This window comes from Heteronotia binoei, chromosome 14 (genome assembly GCF_032191835.1).
Source record: "Heteronotia binoei isolate CCM8104 ecotype False Entrance Well chromosome 14, APGP_CSIRO_Hbin_v1, whole genome shotgun sequence".
Lineage (NCBI taxonomy): Eukaryota > Metazoa > Chordata > Lepidosauria > Squamata > Gekkonidae > Heteronotia > Heteronotia binoei.
In genome coordinates, this window is record NC_083236.1 from 24,281,572 (window position 1) to 24,302,506 (window position 20,935).

The following is a 20,935-nucleotide window of genomic DNA, read 5'->3' on the forward strand; positions in this document are numbered from 1 at the left end:
GCCCCTTCTAGCAAAACACTTGCAGCTGTTTACCTTCAGTCCCTCCCAGGACTCTCTAACAGAGTTGTAGCAAGGGCAAGGCATGTGAGGCCCTTGCCTCAGGCGCACAAAGCTGTGGGACGCACAAAAAGCATATTGTGACCAACATAAGTGTTGTGTTATTACTCTTGTTATTCATGTATTTACTTTTCTACCAAAGTTACTAATGTGAAAGTATAGGAAGTACAATTTTATACTCTTGCCTCAGGCATAAAAGTAGGGTTGCCACATCCTCAGCCACCAGTGTGTGTGTGTGTGTGGGGGGGAGGTTAGGGTTGCCCAATCCAGGTTGGGAAACTCCTGGAGATTTGGGGGTGGAACCTGAGGAGAAGAGGGACCTCAGTGGGGTACAGTGTCATATAATCTACCTTGCAGGACATCCATTTTCTCCAGGGGAAGTGATCTCCATAGTCTGGAAATGAGATGTAATTCCAGGGGATCCCCAAATCCCACCTGGAGGCTGGCATCTCTACCTGCCACAGAAAAGATCCTGAGAATGCTCAGACAAAGAGATCATCCCTCTTCTATTTATTATATACTTATTTTCTGTGTTTCTTCCATGATGGAACTCAAGGAGGCATCCTTCATAATAATAAAACCATAGTGGTATTGGCCAAATGGAGCTCTCCCATTGGTCTCCCTAACCCTAACTCCATAAACCATCGGCCCATCATGCATCAGTCACCACTTCTGGGTTCCCATTGGCTGACTCCCTTGTCCCCCACCTACTGCAGACCTGGGAATACTGAACAAACTGCCAAAAGTCTTACCTCAGAAACAGACACGTATCCAATGATTCTTTGTGTCCTTGCCATCAATTAGCCTCAGAAAGGGCTGCTGCTGTACTGTGGCCTCATGAAGCTTTTCCTCAGAGATCATGGCAGCCAGCTTTTTCCTCCCTTCCTCCTCCCCTCAGCCTTGCCCCAGGACAGATGAAGACTGGCCCACTGGGGAAGCTGCTAACCAGATGCTGTTGCTAGGCAGTAAAAGAAGAGCCCTCAGCCGAATATAATGCCATGGAATCCAACCACCAAAGCAGTTATTTTCTCCAGGAGGAGAGAGATCTGTTGTCTGGAGTTCAGTTGTGATTCCAGGAGATCTTCAGGCTCCACCTGGAGTTTGTTTGCCCTAGGTCTGGCAGCACCCTCTGGTTGACTTGATGCCACCTGACTGGCATGACTTAACTAGGCCTAGTTGTTTGCTCCTATTCCGCAGCAGCCCCACTATGACAGCCAGTGTGACTTAGCAGTTGCCAGCTCCAGGTTAGAAAATTCCTGGAGATTTGAAGGGTAAAGCCTGGAGAGGGTAGGGAGGGTGGGACCTCTCACAGGTACAATGGCATAGGTTCCACATTCCAAATCAGCCATTTCCTCCTGGAGAAACACTGTTGCCAATCTCCAAGTGAGGGCTGGAGATCACTCAGAATTACAACTGCGCTCCAGATGGCAGAGATCAGCTCTCGAGGTGTGTGGGGGGGAGTGTATGCCTTCACTTAAGTGGGTGGGAAGACAGCAAGGGTAAGGGGGCACTCACCCAAAGCCTCTTTCTAGAGCCCGTTGTATTTTTCTTCACAATGGGCCTTATTCCTAGTTCATAATATTTCCAGATCTCCATCCAAGAGCTGCTTAGTCTCAGTGAGGATGCGGTATCGCTTGACTTACAATATCCTTCCTGGACCCTACTGGCGATGGATATCTCTGCATTTCAGGTGGAGAGCTCTACCTCATCCGTGGGTGGCTCTGCTATGTGGCTTTCCTATCTTTACAGGAGCAAGCCAGTTTCCTGCTAGATTTACAGATTAATTTTTTTAGCAAGTATCATAGCCTAGATCTCAAAATCTTGATGAAATGAAGTGATTGGCCTGAAAGAATCCGGAAGTGATTTCCTGGCTTAGCTCAACTATTTTACACCCTCCCATGACACTGGCATAAAACAATCATATGTTCATGAACAAGTCTAGTAGGAAGTTGATTTAAAGCATCTTGAAATTTCTTATAGATTTCAGCTAGCAAAATGCTCTCTGGCTCCATGACCATGCAGCGTATGTTTCACACCAAGCCACATGAACTGCCAGCCCACAAATGAGAACATCTAGAATACTAAGCTTTCATAAGAAATACCTCTGGATTGGGAGAGCCTCCTGTCTGCCACACATTTGATTTTAAATTGGGTTCAGGTCTAAATAAACCACACCAATTCAAATTCTTTTTAAAGCTCAGCTATAAAACTTACTGAGTGGCCTTGGGGGGGAAAACAAGGTGAAGAGAGACATTGTAAAGGTGGGGGGAAAGGCCCCAATACACATTTTCTACATTCCAAGGGATGTCAATAACATTTGAAATTATTTGATTTCAGAGGTACAGAAAAGTTATGACTCAATGTTTGCCTTAAATTATACTATGATGACTCTGGCTTGATCTTCACTATTGTCAAGACAGCCTCTTTTCCACCCATCCACTTGGTTATGGTCCTTCTATCCCACTCATCTCTCCCCACCCCCACTCTGCTGTTCCTGGAAGACTGTTAGGGCAAAGATCCATCCAGATCCCAGGGGGTGGAGTGGGGGAGACACTCCAGCAACACAACAGCTTCCATGACAGTATCAATTGCTGCCAAATGCAGAGGTTTGGGAGAAGGGGAAAGAACTCACAGAGTGTAGGGGGAGGAGCTGAACACTGTGTAACTGGAGTGTGACAGAGTCTAGTTTAGATTGGTGTGGATTCTGGTGTGTAGCCATGTTGGTCTGAAGCAGCAGAGCAAAGTTTGAGTCCACTGGCACCTTTAAGACCAACAAAGTTTTATTCAAGGTATCAGCTTTTGTGTGCATGAACACTTCTGAAGAAGTGATACACTTCTGTATCTGAAAAAGTGTGCATGCACACAAAAGCTTATACCTTGGATAAAACTTTGTTGTTCTTAAAGGTGCCATTGGATCAAACTTAAGTTTGGTGTGGTTTATTTACAGCTAAGCCCAAATCAGAATTAAATGTGCAGCAGAGGGGAGGCTCACCTAATCCACAGCCTTTCTTGGGGGGCGGGGGGGGGGCAGGACCTGTGTATTCAAACCACTCCTGACACGCTTAAGATGTAATCTTTGTTTTCAGTCCAAGACACACACCCCCTCCCAAATACATGATTACTATGGTCCTGATCCAGCCATATGTCCAGTTGACTTCTTTTGGTGCCATGCTTGCATACCACATGCAAATGATGCTCAGTCCTTCAGGTGGACCACTGATGATGTGGTATGTAAACATGGAATTACCTCACATACATGCCTTTTATTGTGTTGGAAATGCTATGGAAGTAGGGTTGCCAACCTCTTGGGGGCTTAACACTGTATGCAAAATGCCACACACGCAAAAGATCATCACATGTTTTATAGCTCTCTATTGGTCAATATCCAACATGAATTGTACAATACAGTAACTTTCATCACATATTGTGTAGAAACATTCAATGTATTCATACACACTTAAGCAACTTCAGTGGTCAAGGAATATGCTTTAAGCTGAAAATTTCCCCAGCTCAATGTAACAAACAAAATACGAATGTTCCTTACAAGAGTCTTAAAGCAACTTGCTCAATAGTCATGTCCATTCAATGACTTTCCTGGAGATCTCCCATTTGTCTCTGGATGATCAAGACCAATTAATCTGCTTTAGAGGGTGCACTCTATGGCATTCTACCCTGCTGAGGTCCCTCCCCTCCCCAAACTCTGCCTACCCTGGACTACACTCCCCAATTTTCCTGGTATTTTCCAACCTAGAGCTGGCAACCCTATGTGGAAGCAGGCACAGAGACCATGGTACCCACCTTGATAAAAGTTTCTGTAAAATGGAGGTCTAAATTGGCACACAGGATTCTTGTAAGAGGAGCCCCGTGGCACAGAGCGGTAAGCTGCAGTATTGCAGCCCAAGCTCTGCTCACGACCTGAGTTCAATTGTGGTGGAAGCTGGGTTCAGGTAGCCGGCTCAAGGCTGACTTGGCCTTCCATCCTTCAAAGGTCGGTAAAATGAGTACCCAGCTTGCTGGGGGTGAAGTGTAGATGACTGGGAAAGGCAATGGCAAACCACCCCATAACAAAAGTCTGCCAAGAAAATGTCATAATGTGATGTCACCTCATGGGCTGGTGCTTGCACCAGACTACCTTTACCTTTATTCTTGTAAGGGTAAACTTCAAAGTGCACAGGTCTGAACTGCTTGAAGGAAGGCTGTAATAGAACACATTCCCAGATCAGTAGGCCCAAAATGGGGTTCGTCCTGTTTTACTTCAGAATTCTAATCTACCATCCTCTATATTATGAGTAACTATTGGTGCAACTCATTAGACCTAACAAGGAGGGGATACCAGTTTTCATGCTGCTCGTCTTCTTTTATTATCCTGACAGAGAGAAGAAATCTCCAGAAACAGTGGAAAATATCAAGAGAAGACACTCCAAATTGATCAATTCATGTAAGTGTCTTCTGGCTAAAGAACCTGGAGGCATTAGAGAGGAGGAAGATTCCAGATCAGAGACAGATCTGCAAAGGGTATTAAGTATGATCCTATGGAGAGGTCCTGTCCAATGCCTTTTTTTTTAAAACTGCAGAGTCTTGTGAGCAAAAATTCTACGTTGTGAGCTACTGCCATTAGAGTGAGCGATTTGGCTACTGAATAAATTAATTTGCTCTGGGGCCACCCTTTCTGAGCTAAGACAAAAATGTGTGAGCCAAAGGCTAAAAGAACTTTGAGCTAGCTCACACTAACTCAGCTTAGAGGGAAAGTGGTCCTGTTCCTTTAATGGCATGGGATATGGGTGGATGCAGGAAAGTGGTAATTTACTGCATGTAGTCATATCATAAGACAAGATGGACTACTGGTCTGATCAAGCAGGGCTCTTCTTAAGTTGTTTGCTATGAAAATGTGCAGCGAGAATTCTTTCCAGTTGCTCACATCTTCTGAATCGGTTGATCTTCCAGAGAGTTCAAAGAAACTGTATACACACCAGAACTTGGTATTCTAACAGTGTCTTACATTGAGGCAGTTTCCGCATTGAGTTTGATCCTGTTGAGAAGCCTTTTCCCTGCTTCTCTACACTATCATGGTACATTCATACACCTCCTGGAGCTTTCCCCAGCTTTTCGTCAATCTTTCTCAAACATGATTTCCTGCAAAGTTTTGGGAAAGAACACAGCAAAGCCTGGAAGGCTGCTGTGTGGGTGGAAAGTTTGGATTTTCCCACCCTTGTGGCAGCCATTTTCCATTACCTAGTCTCCCTAGCAGCCATTTCTTCCCCCCTACCAGGGGGCTTTCCCCCCATAAATGGGCAATTGAATAGGTCATATATCAATATAATGTTAAAACAATGTGTGTTTCAGGTTCTCTCAATTCCTAGCTTTCATTTTTTAAAAAAGTCTTTTGCCCTTTTTATTGTGGGGATATAACAGGAAAAGCATATGCCTGTGAGAAAAGAAATGAGACAGATTTTTTTAAAAAGGAAAAAAACCTAGGCGTTCAGAGAACCTGCTGTACATATTATTATAATGTTATATTCCAACAATTATATTTCATTGGTGATTTAAAAAAAAAACCTGGATGGCTGCTGCTGAGAGACAGAGGCAGGGAAGCTGCAGGGAAACCTGCCATGTAGAAGCCTTGTTGCTTTGGAACATGTAAGACTTGATTATTTTTTTTCCCTTCACAGCACGGCTGCTGTATCAGGAATACAGCGATGTCGCACTGAACAAGGCCATTCAAAACCAGAAGAGAGCAGATTCCTTGTCTGAAGAACTAGAGCTTGTATCCCCAGGATCTCGAAATTCCCCAAAATTACGAAGGAAAGCACCCCATTCCCAAGATTCCTGCCTACAACGCCTGTCCGTCTCCTCTAGCGCATCCCTCTGGCAGGACATCCCCATGGTCCGAGGGAGCACCATGCTGCTAAGCATGACTCGTGAAGAGCAGAAGTTGCAGGAGGTAACAGATAAAGATTACAGGCTGGGTCCAGCACAAAATTTAGGCTTTCGCTAGAGTTCCTGAGCAAGTAGAAATGCAAGGGAAAAAATCTGCCATCACTGCTTGCTCTAAGCCAGACTTATTGCATCTGCACTTGCGCAAGATCACATGCAACATACTTCTGAGAAGTGTAATATATAAGGAGAAAAGCGCTGGGTGTTGCACATGACCTTGAGCAAAATCATCTGCCCTTAATGTATTTATGTTTCCACTTGTGCATCACTGTATCTAAACCTACAAGTAGAGAACACACTAGAAGCATAGAATAGAGTGATAAAACAGCACAGTAGCAATGAGAAGTTTATCTTGTATTACACTAAGACATTTTGTGCTGCATGTTCTGATAAAGCCCCTAAAACAGAGGTACAGGGCTGCAGAAATATCTCTGAATTGCCCTGATCTGACTAGACAGGAGAACAGCAAAGTGTTCAAAAGAAAATGAGAAAAGAGAAGGAGGGCTGGAAGTTGGACTGATCTAGTGTGTGCTGTTAAGCTAAAAGGAAAACTTGATACTGTAGGGTTGCCAACTCTGGGTTGGGAAATTCCTGGAGATTTGAGTATGGGACCTGGGTTTGGGGAGGGGAGGGATATCAGTGAGATATAATGCTCTAGCTTCCACCCTCCTGAACTGCCATTTTCTCCAGGGGAACTGATCTATGCTACATGAAATTACCGCCTAAATCTATGCATGTTTACAAAGAAGTCTCATTGCATTCCATCAAACTTACTCCCAAGCAAGTATTCTTGCTGTCCACAACAGTTTGGTATAGAATACACAGAAAACAGCAATGTAATGCCAATAAATTGGTTGAAGTAACTGAAAAGTGGCAAATTCAAGTGAAGAAGTTAGAAAAGTACAAATTGGGAGTGGGAATTTCAAAAGCTAGCAACGTACAGCTCTAATCTGGGCAGGTTTGAACAGACTTCCAAGTCTGTACATTGAGGTACTTCTAACACTTTTTTTTTTTTTTTAAAGTGACTGACTGTGATTCTCAGTCTGCAAGTTTTGATGGATTATTTTGGAGCTCCAGGCATCTCTTCTGATGCTCTGTGAACAGATACATTTGGCTGCTAACACTGTCCCCACAAAGAACAGCAAATATAGCCTCCCTTTTGGTTGTTGAGGACTTCCTTTTCCATCTTCCTCTGTTCCAAACAATTCATTGCTTCAAGACATGCCCTAAAGCTCAGTTCCCCTTTTGTTCATGTGCAGGCCAAGTTTGAACTGATTGCATCAGAGGCTTCTTACCTACGGAGTTTAAATGTGGCCGTGGATCATTTCCAGCGCTCCCAGGAACTCCAAGCTGTTCTGACAAATCAAGACAAACAGTGGCTTTTCTCCCGCTTGCCCGATGTGCGAGATGTTAGTGCCAAGTAAGTTCTGGTTTTTCAAATCTCAAAAGCCACAACAGATACTTCTAATCCAGCAATGAATGACTCAGATCAGCAATTGGTTCTCAAAGCTCACAAGTGTGGAAGTTTTCATTTAGCCATCTTGGCTAACAAATCTGAATCCTTCATATTATAGTATGAAAGATAACCCCTAGCCTAAAATGCTCTCACTCTCATTTACCCTAGACAAGCCCAATAATTGTGACCCGCAGAACTAAATATCCACAGGCATGAACATATTAGACCCATGACTAAAGTCACCATCTAAAGCCAATCTACACATGTGAATTGCATGCACCAAGATCTCCATAGCTGTATCAACAATCGTTGCTTAATGAACTATTGCTGCAACTGTATTACCTTGTATGTACAAGCCAGTCCACTAGCAAACAATTGTCATAGTGCAGGGCACTCCAGCTGTTTTGAGCCTGCTGGCATCTTTGGAATTCTGACACTGGATGGTGGGTGCAACTACAAAATGGCTGCAGCGGGAAGCAGAACCAACCACAACAATGCCATCCAGAGGAAGAAGAATAGGGGCGGTTAGCTATGAAAATCAATTAAGCACCAATAAATAAGAGATGGTGGGGGGGGGGGGGGGGAAACAGATGCAAAACCCTTCTGAATTCAGCTGGCAAAATGCTCTCTGCAACCTCTTTATATCCTTCAACATTATCATCCTCTCAATACTCTCAACATCACATCCTGTAATGTTACATCCAGGTCAAATCAACTCCTCCACCTCCTTTCCTTCCCATGAGGTCCCTTCCAACTACGAAAATTCAAATTCTACATTTAAACTTTCTACCTCTTATCACTTCCCCCCTCCCATCTGTCCCAGTTTACATCACTTGTAGGCTTCTGTATACATGCCTTATGTATGTTGCATTAACCATTTGATCCTAATCATTTGTGCTGGTATAAGTGGCTGTAAGCCAGTTATGTTCCCCTCAGTCTTTTAAAAAACCCTCTCAAGATCCTCTTCATGTTTTTCTCAGTATTAAGGAGAAAAATATACTCTGAAGGCCCATGGGAGAGGGGGATGCAGCCCATCCGTTACAATACCCAACTAGCCTCTGCTCTTTAATGTTTTTACAGGTGACAGTCAATCAGTTTTCCCTAGTCTCTATGGTATACCACAGGAGAAGTCGTAGAGTACCCACCTCCTGCAGCCACTCTAGAACTTCCATATCTTCTAGACTTTGCAGTATTTCATAGTCTGCACTCTGAAGCTGCCATATCCTAGTTGCTTGGCTGCTATTTCAGCTTTGCCTGGCTTTCTTTCAAAACTGTGCCTTTTCATGATAACTGGGTGTCTTAAACTGGATTCCAAATATTCTGTACATTCTTCCATTACTATAGTACAATCCAGTAAGTCCTGTGTATGCACCAACTCTGCCAGCTAGTGAATTCTGGTGTGCAGATATGTGCAGCAGCACATATTGGTAGAGCTGCTTGTAAATGATGCATGACCTTCCCATGGTGACTCTGGGACATACACAAGCCCACCAAATTGGGGGCACTGGATAACAGCAGCTGTCCAACTAGCTGCTGTGCTGGCATTGCTCAAGAACAAAACGACTCAAAATACTACCTTTTCATATTGCAAACAATATGCATTCTTATTGCAAAACAATCAAATTAGGTACCTAAATATGATAACATTTTCAAATGTCTTATTTGTGAAAATCAGATCATCCCAGACCTGCATTTCTAAGTGTGACACTCGTTTTCTGTAGAGCCACCATGCATTATTAGGGCCTCTATGACCTGCAGGTGGGAAGAGTCAAAACAGGATGATGGTTAACAGGGACACAGAGCTATAGTTGCTGCATGATAGTATCCTGCTTTTCTTTCATGATTCCTTGGGGCATTCTTGCAGTTTCCTCTTTGACTTGGAGGAGAAGCTGGAGGAAAACATGTTCACCTTCAACGTGTGTGATGTAGCTTTGAAGCATGCACCAGAATTTCGCCGGGTTTACTTGCCATATGTGACAAACCAGACATATCAGGAGCAAACCTTTCGGAGGCTACTGTAAGTAACCTGATGATGTTCCCTTCCCTGACTTTGTTCTTTGCTTGGCGCTATACACATCTAACTTTAGGCACCACAGACCTATGGCACTCCCCCTTAAGCATATCCATAGGTTCAACTTATGTTTGCAATAAGACTTTACCATTACATTGAGCAACTTTGTCGCCCATCCTAGCCCAATCTAGTCAGACTTTGGAAGCTAAGCAGGGCCAGCCTTGGACAGGAGACCACCAAATAAGTCTAGGGTTGCCTCACAGAGGCAGGCAATGCCAAACCATCTCTGTTCATCTCTTGGCTTGAAAACCCAATGCAGAGTCATCACAAATTGGTTGCAACTTGATGATACTCTCCCCTGCCATCATTAGATGCATCTCAAAAATGTCACAACTCTTAATTTATAAAGGAATTATGAACATATGAACATATGAAGCTGCCTTATACTGAATCAGACCCTTGGTCCATCAAAGTCAGTATTGTCTTCTCAGACTGGCAGTGGCTCTCCAGGGTCTCAAGCTGAGCTTTTTCACACCTCTTTGCCTGGACCCTTTTTTGGAGATGCCAGGGATTGAACCTGGGACCTTCTGCTTCCCAAGCAGATGCTCTACCACTGAGCCACCGTCCCTCCCCCCACCGTCCCTCTCCCAATTGTGGCATTAGGGCTACTTGTTTGGATTTGGAAATGTTGCCTAGACATTATCAAGTGATCAGTATAACCATACCCTTTGTTTTATTCTGCATTTTATGGAAGTATAAGAAGATTGTTTCTAATCTGGACGATAGTTTTGATCAGGGGTCATTTGGTAGAAAAAGAGGTGCCAGAGCTCATTAGCAGAACTCATTTGCATATGCCACATACCCCTGACATCACCGGAAGGTGTGCTAAATTATATCAGCTCAGCATCTACCTTAAAATGCTTCTTGAATTATAATTGCCGTCATAAAACATTACTCCCATCATGCTTTTAAAATTACTTTCTCCTATGTGGCCATAGTGGCATGATGAAGATTTCCATCTGTCTGCTTTATATGTTTTGGTTCTTTTCCCATTTTTTTGTGGGAGCAAATATTAGAAAGTTTTTCAAATCTTAGAGTTCAGAACAATGGAGCCCAGAAGCAAGTATTGGGGGGGGGGGATGGGGTTAAGAAAGAAAGAGCACAATAAAATGTAGAGGTTCTGGAGCTCTGCTCCTGTGAGCTCCTGCCCAAAATGAGGCCTGGTTTTGATATCCTGATAACCTCCAAGGGCAGAATATTAATCCAGTAATTAAAGCATATGGGAACAAAAAGCTGAACTTTAAGGTCTGACTTCCTCCAAGGACTGAATAGTAATCCAATAATTGAAGGATACAGAAAGAAAAGGATGAACTTTCAAGTCTCTTTTTAAAAAGGGTCTGCTTCTTTTATTCTTGAGCTCCATATAGACTGAGCCTCCATTCACCCATTCAAAATAGGGTTGCCCTAAAATTTTGTTGCAAAGTATGGTTAGGTTGAAGTGGATGGAATACCAAATCCAGTAAGCTGCTGCTTCTGTGACACAAAGAGGGGGCCAAATCTTGGGGGTGGGGGTGGAAATGTACCACAAGTCAAAGCCAGAATATGCGATACTAGCATTCCTTGGTGGACTCTAATACATATGCATAGTATAGTCCTGCCTCTAGTGTACTAGGAAAACGGCAACTGTAGTGTTAGACATGCAGGCAGGAACTCAGGGCCACTCCTGCGTCACAACCAGGCTGGTTGCAGAAGAACACAAAAACTGAACATGTGTAGGAAGATGTCTCTCACCTGATCCCTCCTTTCTCTGGCAGGAATGATGTTCCTCCCTTCCAGCAAGTCTTGGAGAAACTGGAAAGTGACCCAATTTGTCAGCGCCTCTCCCTCAAGTCTTTCCTCATCCTCCCATTCCAGCGCATCACACGACTGAAACTCCTTCTCCAGGTGAGTGCTGGGAGACACAGGCCCCGTCACTCAATACATCACCCACTGTCTAAGACTTGTGAACAGCACATACACCACTAAATGCTAGTTTTCTTGGAAATTAACACTGTAAGCAGTGATTGGGTAGACTCTGACTTTTATATTTATTGCAAGGAAACCCTTACAAATTTATAAGAACTATTCTGTTCACATTTAGTGGCATGAAATGTGTATTCTGCCATGCACAACTCAAGTACTTTTGTGTATTGTGGGGGGGGGGGTGGTTAATTCTTAGGGAGAGATCTTTTCCAGGCCTTCTGTTGAAAAGGGCTTTCAGTTTGCATGCAAAGGTTAGGGACTGAACTCTGTGCCTCCCATATGGAAAACGTATCTTCTAGAGAGCCAGTTTGGTGTAATGGTTAAGTGTGCGGACTCTTATCTGGGAGAACCGGGTTTGATTCCCCACTCCTCCACTTGCACCTGCTGGAATGGCCTTGGGTCAGCCATAGCTCTGGCAGAGGTTGTCCTTGAAAGGGCAGCTGCTGTGAGAGCCCTCTCAGCCCTACCCACTTCACAGGGTGTCTGTTGTGGGGGGAGAAGATATATAAGAAAGCCGCTATGAATCTCTAATTCAGAGTCTCTAATATATATATCTTAGCGTCTCTAATACATATCTGAGTCTCTAAGATATATATGTAAGCCGCTCTGAGTCTCTTAATTCAGAGAGAAGGGTAGGATATAAATCTGCAATTCTAATTCTTCTTCTTCCTCTACCCCTGTTCTATAGTCTTTTCCCAGCCAGCATCTGCACTAATTAAGCCTGCTGAGAACTTCAGCACAGGTGCAGTCATCAGGCAAGCTCATCTGCCTTAGATCCATTGATGGCAAACTCCTGCTCTGATCAACTGGAGTCACCTGGCAAAGCTGATCATGAGCACAATGCCCTGCTGAGCCCTGTTGGGTCTGCATAACAGCTGGCCGTGTTACAGGACCAGGTTGCTGCTGTTTGCATCTGCTTTGGCTCAGTCTATGAACAAAAGATTAGATTCTTCAGTTTGTATCCTGCTCTCTGCCACTAATGTGGGGTTCAGAGTGGGTTCCAACACATAATTACAGAACATAAGATTAAAACATATCAGTTAAAAATAGTTCCAACATTTACAATTCATAAGATGGCACATACAATACTGTACTGCTACCCTAGGGAAAAAGAGGGGGAGGGAGAGATAAGAAGGTCTGTATGCACAGGAGTTCCCTTGACCTCACCTGTATGCCTGGCAGTACATTTCCATTTTACAGGCCCTGTGGAACTGTACCAAGTCTCACAGGGCCTAGATCTCACTCAGAAGTGCATTATACCAGGCTGGAGTCATAGCCAAGAAGGCTCTGACTCTGGTCGAAGCCAGGCAAATACTCCTTGGTTCTGGGATTGTTGTTATTTGAGGACCATAATGCTCTCAGGGAGGGGGGATGCCAGGAGAGGCGGTCCCCCAGATATTTTGGTCCCAGACCATTTAGGGCTTTGAACTATCTCATTTTCCAAGAAGAGGCCATATCCTCCAGGGTTTGTTAGATGCAAATGGCAATATCAGTTAGATTGCTTGGCTGTCTTCCCTTACCAAAAAACTTTTGTTTCCATTGGTCAGAACATATTGAAAAGAACACGGCCTGGTGCTGATGAAGAAATCCAAGCGACTCAGGCATACGATGCTCTTGAGAAGGTAAAGGATACCAAACCTCATCCTTCCACCCTTCCATTATCTCTGTTTACTTTGTGCAACTCAATAAACTCATATTGTTTCAAAAATTCTCTCAACCGGGTTACAAATATCTACAAGAAGCTGAAGTAGCCAACCGTTCTCTGATTTTGAGGAGCTGCATTTTATAGTGACCAGGGCTGCCCTTTTTCTTCTCTGTTTTTTTCCTCATCAATGCCTGCCAAAAAAATAACAATAATACAGAGGTTATGACAGTCTAGTCCAGGGGTGGCCAAACTTGCTTAATGTAAGAGCCACGTAGAATAAACGTCAGATATTTAAGAGCCACAAGACATGAACATCAGATGTTTGAGAGCTGCAAGACAGGAAGGAAGGAACTTTAAATACATTCTTCACTGGCTGGCTTGGCTTGAAGAACTGATTTAAAGAGACAAATGCCTTCTCCAAGCTGACCGGCAGGGCAGTGGGGGCTTTGAGAGCCACACAATGACCGTTTTCGCACACAGCTTACCTCGCAGTCACAATCCTGTTCCCTCCGCAGCGTCCGGTCGGATTTCCCATCTGCGGCGGAGTTACAGGAAGTGCCGCAGCTTTTGAGTAGCAAATGTAAACCGCTAAAACCCAGTTTACGTTTGCTACGCAAAAGCAGCAGCACTTCCTGTAACTCCGGGCCCGGATGGTGGGAAATCCGACCGGATGCTGCGGAGGGAACAGGATTGTGACTGCGAGGTAAGCTGTGTGCGAAAATGGTATATATGTGTGAAAGAGCCACATGTGGCTCCCAAGTCACAGTTTGGCCACCCTTGGTCTAGACACAGGGTTGGATTCAGACTATTTTTTCAGTGGCAGAATGCCTTCCCCCTCCCACTACAGCCACTTAATCTTCCCAAAAGGCTGCTCCTGAGCAAAAGGGGCTCTGAGGAACAATATGGGGGGGGGGGGTCTGCAATGGGAGGGATTAATTGGTGAAGCTGCCAGTTCAGTCTGGAGCTAACCCACAGTCATATGCAGCAGTGCTTACACACAGGCTGGAAAGAGTGTACATGGAGGGCACAGGAGCACCTCATTTCCAAACACAGACAGCAACACAGACATGGTTCATATCCAGTCTGGGCAAGCAGTTTGCAGTCTTCCAAGGGAAACTGATCACTCTCCCTTGTTAATCATGATATGCATGTTGTCAGCATGATTTTCATCATCCCACCATATCCAGAAATCTCATAACAATCCTCTAACATATACCATTTTCGCACACAGCTTACCTCGCAGTCACAATCCTGTTCCCTCTGCAGCGTCTGTTGGATTTCCCACCATCTGCGCCGGAGTTACAGGAAGTGCCGCGGCTTTTGCGTAGCAAACGTAAACTGGGTTTTAGTGGTTTACGTTTGCTACGCAAAAGCTGCGGCACTTCCTGTAACTTCGGCGCAGATGGTGGGAAATCTGACAGATGCTTTAGAGGGAACAGGATTGTGACTGCGAGGTGAGCTGTGTGCGAAAACGGTCAGAGCCAACAGAATCTGGAAGCTTCAGGTTAATAGGAAGCTTTTCAAAACCTTCTGGATGTTGGACTTTACTTCATGCAGATAACAGTTGCTGAGAGCAGCTCTCTGTTTTTTCACTAAATCACACATTAACATGTATTTATTTATGTTATTCATAGTCCATCTTTCTTGCAGGGATTCAAGGTGAGTCAGGTGACTCACATATAGTGAGTCAGTACAATCAACAGAATGGGATATTCAATAAAAATGCACTAGGAACTAGAAGTCTGGAAACACCAGAAAGAACTGAAGCATAGCATAAGTATTAACATAAGCAAGCAGTATAAAAATTACATAATAGGGTCCATTTTACAATAAATTATACACAGCAGTATAGACCACAGGGCCCAAGTCAAGTTTGTGGACTATTTTGTCTGATGCAAACCTAATACCTGTGCAGGTTTACAATGGGATGGGATATACTCTCAGTGATAAGCCAATATTATCTACACATATTTATTTATTTATTTAGATGATAAAGACAACATGTCCTTATCTCTAACCTTCTCAAGGGTCCATTTCTATCCACTCTTTAGCGCCTCCTTCCCTGACCAAATCTTTCTCCCTCTAGCTCATCAAAGACTGCAATGAAAATGTCCAGCGCATGAAGAACACGGAGGAGTTAATCTACTTAAGTCAGAATATGGTGTTTGAATGCAAGGTAAAACCCATTACCAGAGTTAGCTCTCTTATACTAATTTGTGCTGGATGCAGCTGCAAGCTTTCCTAACATGATCCAAAAAAAGGCAGGAGGGAACCCATTATGAAACTGTCCTCACTTCTCTTTGGCACAAATTGTGCCTTTTTCTTGTGTTACTGACCTGTTGCTCATCACCACGAGACAACACCTGGCTAGGCAGCTGTCACCACAGAGTGAGAGTGAGGTCCAAGAACAGCCCGTGTTCTACCACGCCACCCTTGCACTGGGCAGGATGCTGAGATGCACTGTTTAATGCTACAAAGTCCACAAAGTCCTCCCATGTGGACTGTTGACAGAGGTGGTCTGGGAGTTCCTAACTTGGAACTTAATTCCTCGGTAGATGGGGGCCCAGTCTGGATCAGACACATGATGCAAGGAGTTTAAGCCTCCTGCTCACACTGTTTTAATTACTTGAAATTATTTTTGGAGTCACTACTTACCTCACCGAGGAAGGTTGTGTGTAGCCATCAATACAGATAAATTTCCTTAGTGAACTAAACCGCAGATCCATGGCTGTTCCATGGGGAAATGACATGGGGGGGGGGGAAGCTTAAGCCCCTTCTCCCTTCATACCACAGTTCTGGTCCAAACTGGACCACACATGCCTGAGAATAAAAACTCTAGGCAAGAAACTTCCAACCAAAATGTTGACAGCACATACATGCAGGACATGCAGTGGATCAATCCTTAGTGATTCTGGGTTTCCAAGCACAAAGCATCCTTAAAGTATCAGTTTTCAAACTTTTTCACCTTTCAAGACCCTATCAAGGAAACCCTGCACATCAGTAGCAAAACCCCTCTCTGTTTTGGAGGATTCTAGGAAATGTTCACAGTGCATGCAGAATGCTAAACAAACCTCTTGTGCGACACCATTTCTCCCTTTGGATTGAAAAGGTATGCAGCCCAAACTACACCTGCAACTGCAAATTTTAGGAATGACTGAGAATAATGGAACAGATGCTTTTCACAGAAGACTATCATTAACAGTATTCTCTTTAACAAACCCCCAATAAATGTGCAAGGCAACACAATAGGAGATACTGTCCTACAACAAAGAGAAAACTTCTTTCACTGGTACCTCAGCCAGATCAAGATGGCCTTTAGCATATTTCACACATTATAAAGGATGCAAGCTGGGTCTGGCGTCATCATCCTTTCAGACATAGTGTTGGCGCTTCTCCTCAACTCCTGCATGCTCGGTGCTTGATTTGGATTGGGACCATGGCACACATGGAGAAGAGACTCCAGCCTCTCTCTGTGTAGTTTTCCTGACCTGAAATGGCCCCAGGGGCACTGTTTGACCTCTTGGTGAAACCCATGTGAAAAAAGCTAGTCTTAACTACAATATTTTACCCACCTTATAAGTAACATTCTGCTTTTATACTCAGTATATTAGTAGCTCACAATATTTAGCAGACTGATCAGGAAGTACAAAACATTGTGCTCCCCCATCTTCTTCCCTCTTCTGTAACAATTATCTCTCTAATACCAGAGACAAGATTAGACATGTCCACCTACTCTTTTTGGGAGAGGAAAGCAGCCTTCAATGTTGTGCCTTGAGGCCCTGAAGAGGAGAAATGGGCCTCACAAGTTATGCTTATTTTCCTTCCAGATTTTCCCACTTATCTCTCAGTCTCGGCGGCTGGTGAAACGTGGTGAGCTGACACAACTGGAGTACAATCTGAGCTTGAAGTGGAAACTCACCACACGCCCTATCTACCTGCACCTCTTTAATGATTTTCTGCTCCTCTCTCGGCCCAGGGAGTAAGTATTGGGGGTGAACTAGTACCTTGTCACAATTTCAGAGAAAAAGAAAGATATATGATATTGAAGGTAGTCATTGTAGGTTCTGCCAGACTTAGCAAAGTGAAAAGGTAGAATACACACTATTGTTTTTAAGATTGCATATATTCTGCAGTAATTAGCAGTGGAGTGGGATATGTTGGTGATATCCGAAAGGGTAGCCAAATAGGCACCTTCCCTTGGATCTTCCAAAATCTGCAGAAGATATCGGTCTACATTCTGTCTTTTCACTAAAGGCTGAACCTCATACTCTGCTGTAAGCTCTTGTCTCCAAAACCCTGCTGCTGTTTTTTCTGTGGCAGCCCCAGAAGAGGTTTGAACATCTAAATTTTCCACCTATGCATAGGTTTTATCCCACAACTGCCTTTCACTAGCCTCAAAGGTGCAGAAAGTTGTAGAGTTGTTACAGACAAAAGTTCTATAATCTCATCTGGCTCATAGCATCTCTCCCCTTATCATAATGCAAAAATATAAAGTGGATCAGCTTATAAGTTTCTTTCCTAAAGTACCAAGTCTGAAATTCTGCTAACTTTGGTCTGGCTAACTTGTAAGAGCGTTTGCTTCTGTCAAAAGCCAATGGATAAAGGCAGTGTGGTGGAGGAGTTAGAATGCTGGATGAAGATCTGAGAGGACCACTTTCGAATCCCCACTCTCCCATGGAAACTTACTGGGTGATCTTGGGCAAATCCCAGCCTAACCTACCTTACAGGTTATTGTAACAGGAACTTATTTGCATATCAGGCCAAACCCCCCTGATGTAGTCAATCCTCCAAGAGCTTACAGTTGGCCCTGTAAGATGAGTCCTGTGAGCTCTTGGACGATTGGCTACATCAAGGGTGTGTGGCCTGATATGCAAAGAAGTTCCTGCTACAAAGAAAGGAAGGGAAAACAATGTAAGCTGCTTTGGATCCCCACTGGGGAGAAAGGTGGAGTATAAATGAAGTAAAGGGAGGAGAATCCATTCTTTCTCCCAGAACTTTCCCTCCAACGGACTTTAGCGCAATGCACTATGCAGACCCCATGCTTTGGCCAATTTAAATGTAAATGAAGAGTATCAGTGGTAGCCACAGAGTCCTTCAAAGATTCAGCCCCTTTCATGAACTTACAATAGATCCAAATATATTTGAATACACCCAGAGCTATGGGATTCTCCTGCTCCCTTCTTGCAGACATGTCCAGTGGAGCCATCAAAAGTATGGGGGGGGGGAGTGGAATAGTATAGCTCATCACATCTCATGTACATGAGGACATCTTTGTACACTGGGCTGGGCCAGGGCTTTTTCTGTAACAGGAATTTCTTTGCATATTAGGCCACACACCCCTGATGTAGGCAATCCTCCAAGAGCTTACAGTAGGCCCTGCAAGAAGGATTGGAGGACTGGCTACATCAGGGGCGTGTGGCCTAATATGCAAAGGAGTTCCTGCTACAAAAAAAGCCCTGGCTAGGACATGATCATGGCAGACTTAGAAGATTTTTTTTGGCAGACTTATAAGAGAAGATTTTTCTACCCTGCTTTTCTCTACCTTAAGGAGTCTCAAAGCAGCTTACATTTGCCTTCCCTCCCTCTTCCCACAACAGGCACTTTGTAAGGTAGGTGGGGCTGGGAGAGTTCTGAGGGAATTGTGATTGGCCGAAGGTCACCCAGCAGACTTCACGTGGAGGAGGAGTGGGAAATCAAACCGAGATCTCCAGATTAGAGTCTGCCACTACTCTTAACCTCTCCACCACACTGCATCTCTTAAGCAATCTGCAATATAGAGAATGCCCAGTCTTCACTGTTCAGATCTTTTCCCACTGTTTACTATTGCTTATTCTTCTTCCTATTTACTACAGGAATGGGCACTTCATCGTATTCGATTATGCTGCCTCCTCAGAAGTACGTGGAGAAAAGTGTGAAATGAAACTGCATGGAGCAAATAAAAATGTTTTCCGTCTCTTCCTGCTGCAGAACAATCAGGGGAAAAAAGTGGAGTTCCTCTTCCGCACAGAAACGCAGTAAGAACAGCTAGATAATTGAAGGGGCATTACATACACTGTACTAAATAATCTGATGGCACTAATCATCAAAAATTGATGCTGCGTCATTTAAGTATAAATTAAACAAGAAAAGGGCCAACAAGCATCCCTGACGAACCCCCTTTTCCAAATTACCGTAAATGGATTTGTTAAATTCCCACTGTGCCCACATTTTACTTGGGCAGTCAAACCCAAGTATAAGCATTGAATAAGTCCCAGAAGCCTTTTGTTCATGGTAGTTTAATTAAGTTTGTTCCACAATCTAGGGCAATTTATGGAGACGAAGGCCCCCTCGAGGTCAATAAAAGCCACATATAATCTACCCCCCCCCCTTTAAAAGATGAATATTTCTCAGACAAGTGATAGAGAACTAGGCAACCGTCATATGTCAAGGAACTCTGCCTAAATCCTATCTGTTCATGTCCCAGTATGGTTTCTGATTTCATCCAATCCAGGAGCATCTCTGGTAAGCAAGCAACAGGTTTTTTTTGTTGTTTTGTTTTTAGCAGGAATGCACAGGAACACAGTTCTGGCTGGCTTGGTGTCAGCAGGTATTGCCTAAAAGGCAAATGAGTTCCTGCTGGGCTTTTTCTACCAAAAAAAAAGCCCTGGTAAGCAGAATATAGCTTTCCCAAAGTAGAAAGAAGGCTGATTGGTCAATAACAAAATGGGTCACTTCTGGATCCCTTTTTAAATATCAGGACAATAATAAAATGTTTCCATGAATCAGGTATTTGTCCACTGATGTTAATTTGAGTGAAAACGGGGACCAGAACTGGGGCCCACCATAATGGATCTGCCTTGAATAGCTCATGAGGGATTAGATCAGAGCCTGGAGTTTTTCCTAATTTCAGTTCCTTGCTAAGGCAAATGATCTCCTTTAATTGATACGTTGTTCCAGGATGCTATTGTATCAGGAGGAATAATAGCAGACATACTAGGCCTATTAGCATCAGAGAACAGAGCCCACCAAGGAGCCAATCCTGTGGGGAGAGCCACAGCCAAGCCATCAGCTCCTGGGCAGACTCTGTTAGGGAAGTCCAGTCTAAACCAGGTTGCCCAGCAGAGCTCCAGCCGAGAACACACACATACAGACCTCAATTCAGTGAAATCATTTCCCCTACAATCTAAGTTTACCAATAAACTCCTATTGTTAAACTCACCCTGCTTGTTTAAAAAACCCAAAACTTTACAAGTCAGCACTGCGGAATGGGTGGGGGTGGAGATGGCTCCATAGAGCTGGGGGCGGGGGAGGATCATCATAGAAAGCAATCTCTGGTCAGCAGCTCTCTCTCCCTCCATGCCAGGTCAATAGGGGAACAGCAAAAAGTGAAATCATTCAATCCAAGGTAAAATCATAGATATTCTTCCCCACGGTCAGCCTGCATTATACTTATTTCTTTAGAAACATGAAAATGCTAACTCCAGGGGTGGAATTCTAGCAGAAGCTCCTTTGCATATTAGGCCACACACCCCTGATGTAGCAATCCTCCAAGAGCTTACAAAGCTCTTTTTTGTAAGCTCTTGGAGGATTGGCTACATTGGGGGCATGGCCTAATATGCAAAGGAGCTCCTGCAAGAATTCCACTCCTGGCTAACTCTCCAGAAACCTTTTGATGCAGCTCACAAGTAAAAGCAATACAATGAAACTTATAAAAGCAACCATTTTTTAAAAATACCCCGGGGGCATAAAAATACAATGGTTAGCCTAGAATGATATGCACAAAATAGTACTCAGACTAAAGACACAGAACTCCCCAGTTAAAAGCCTGGGT

General features: G+C 43.9%; 1 protein-coding gene across 2 annotated transcripts in view; it reads left to right on the forward strand.

The window, feature by feature from the left end:
• The window catches only part of ARHGEF5 (Rho guanine nucleotide exchange factor 5), a 70,841-nt gene that overhangs the window by 43,190 nt on the left and 6,716 nt on the right, over positions 1 to 20,935 (forward strand). For both annotated transcript variants that reach the window (XM_060254248.1, XM_060254247.1), the window contains exons 4-12: positions 4,431 to 4,495; positions 5,727 to 5,998; positions 7,251 to 7,411; positions 9,312 to 9,464; positions 11,273 to 11,402; positions 13,028 to 13,102; positions 15,212 to 15,301; positions 16,953 to 17,104; positions 18,978 to 19,139. In XM_060254248.1, coding sequence (XP_060110231.1) covers positions 4,431 to 4,495; positions 5,727 to 5,998; positions 7,251 to 7,411; positions 9,312 to 9,464; positions 11,273 to 11,402; positions 13,028 to 13,102; positions 15,212 to 15,301; positions 16,953 to 17,104; positions 18,978 to 19,139 — 1,260 coding nt within the window. The remainder of the gene's footprint in view (positions 1 to 4,430; positions 4,496 to 5,726; positions 5,999 to 7,250; positions 7,412 to 9,311; positions 9,465 to 11,272; positions 11,403 to 13,027; positions 13,103 to 15,211; positions 15,302 to 16,952; positions 17,105 to 18,977; positions 19,140 to 20,935) is intronic.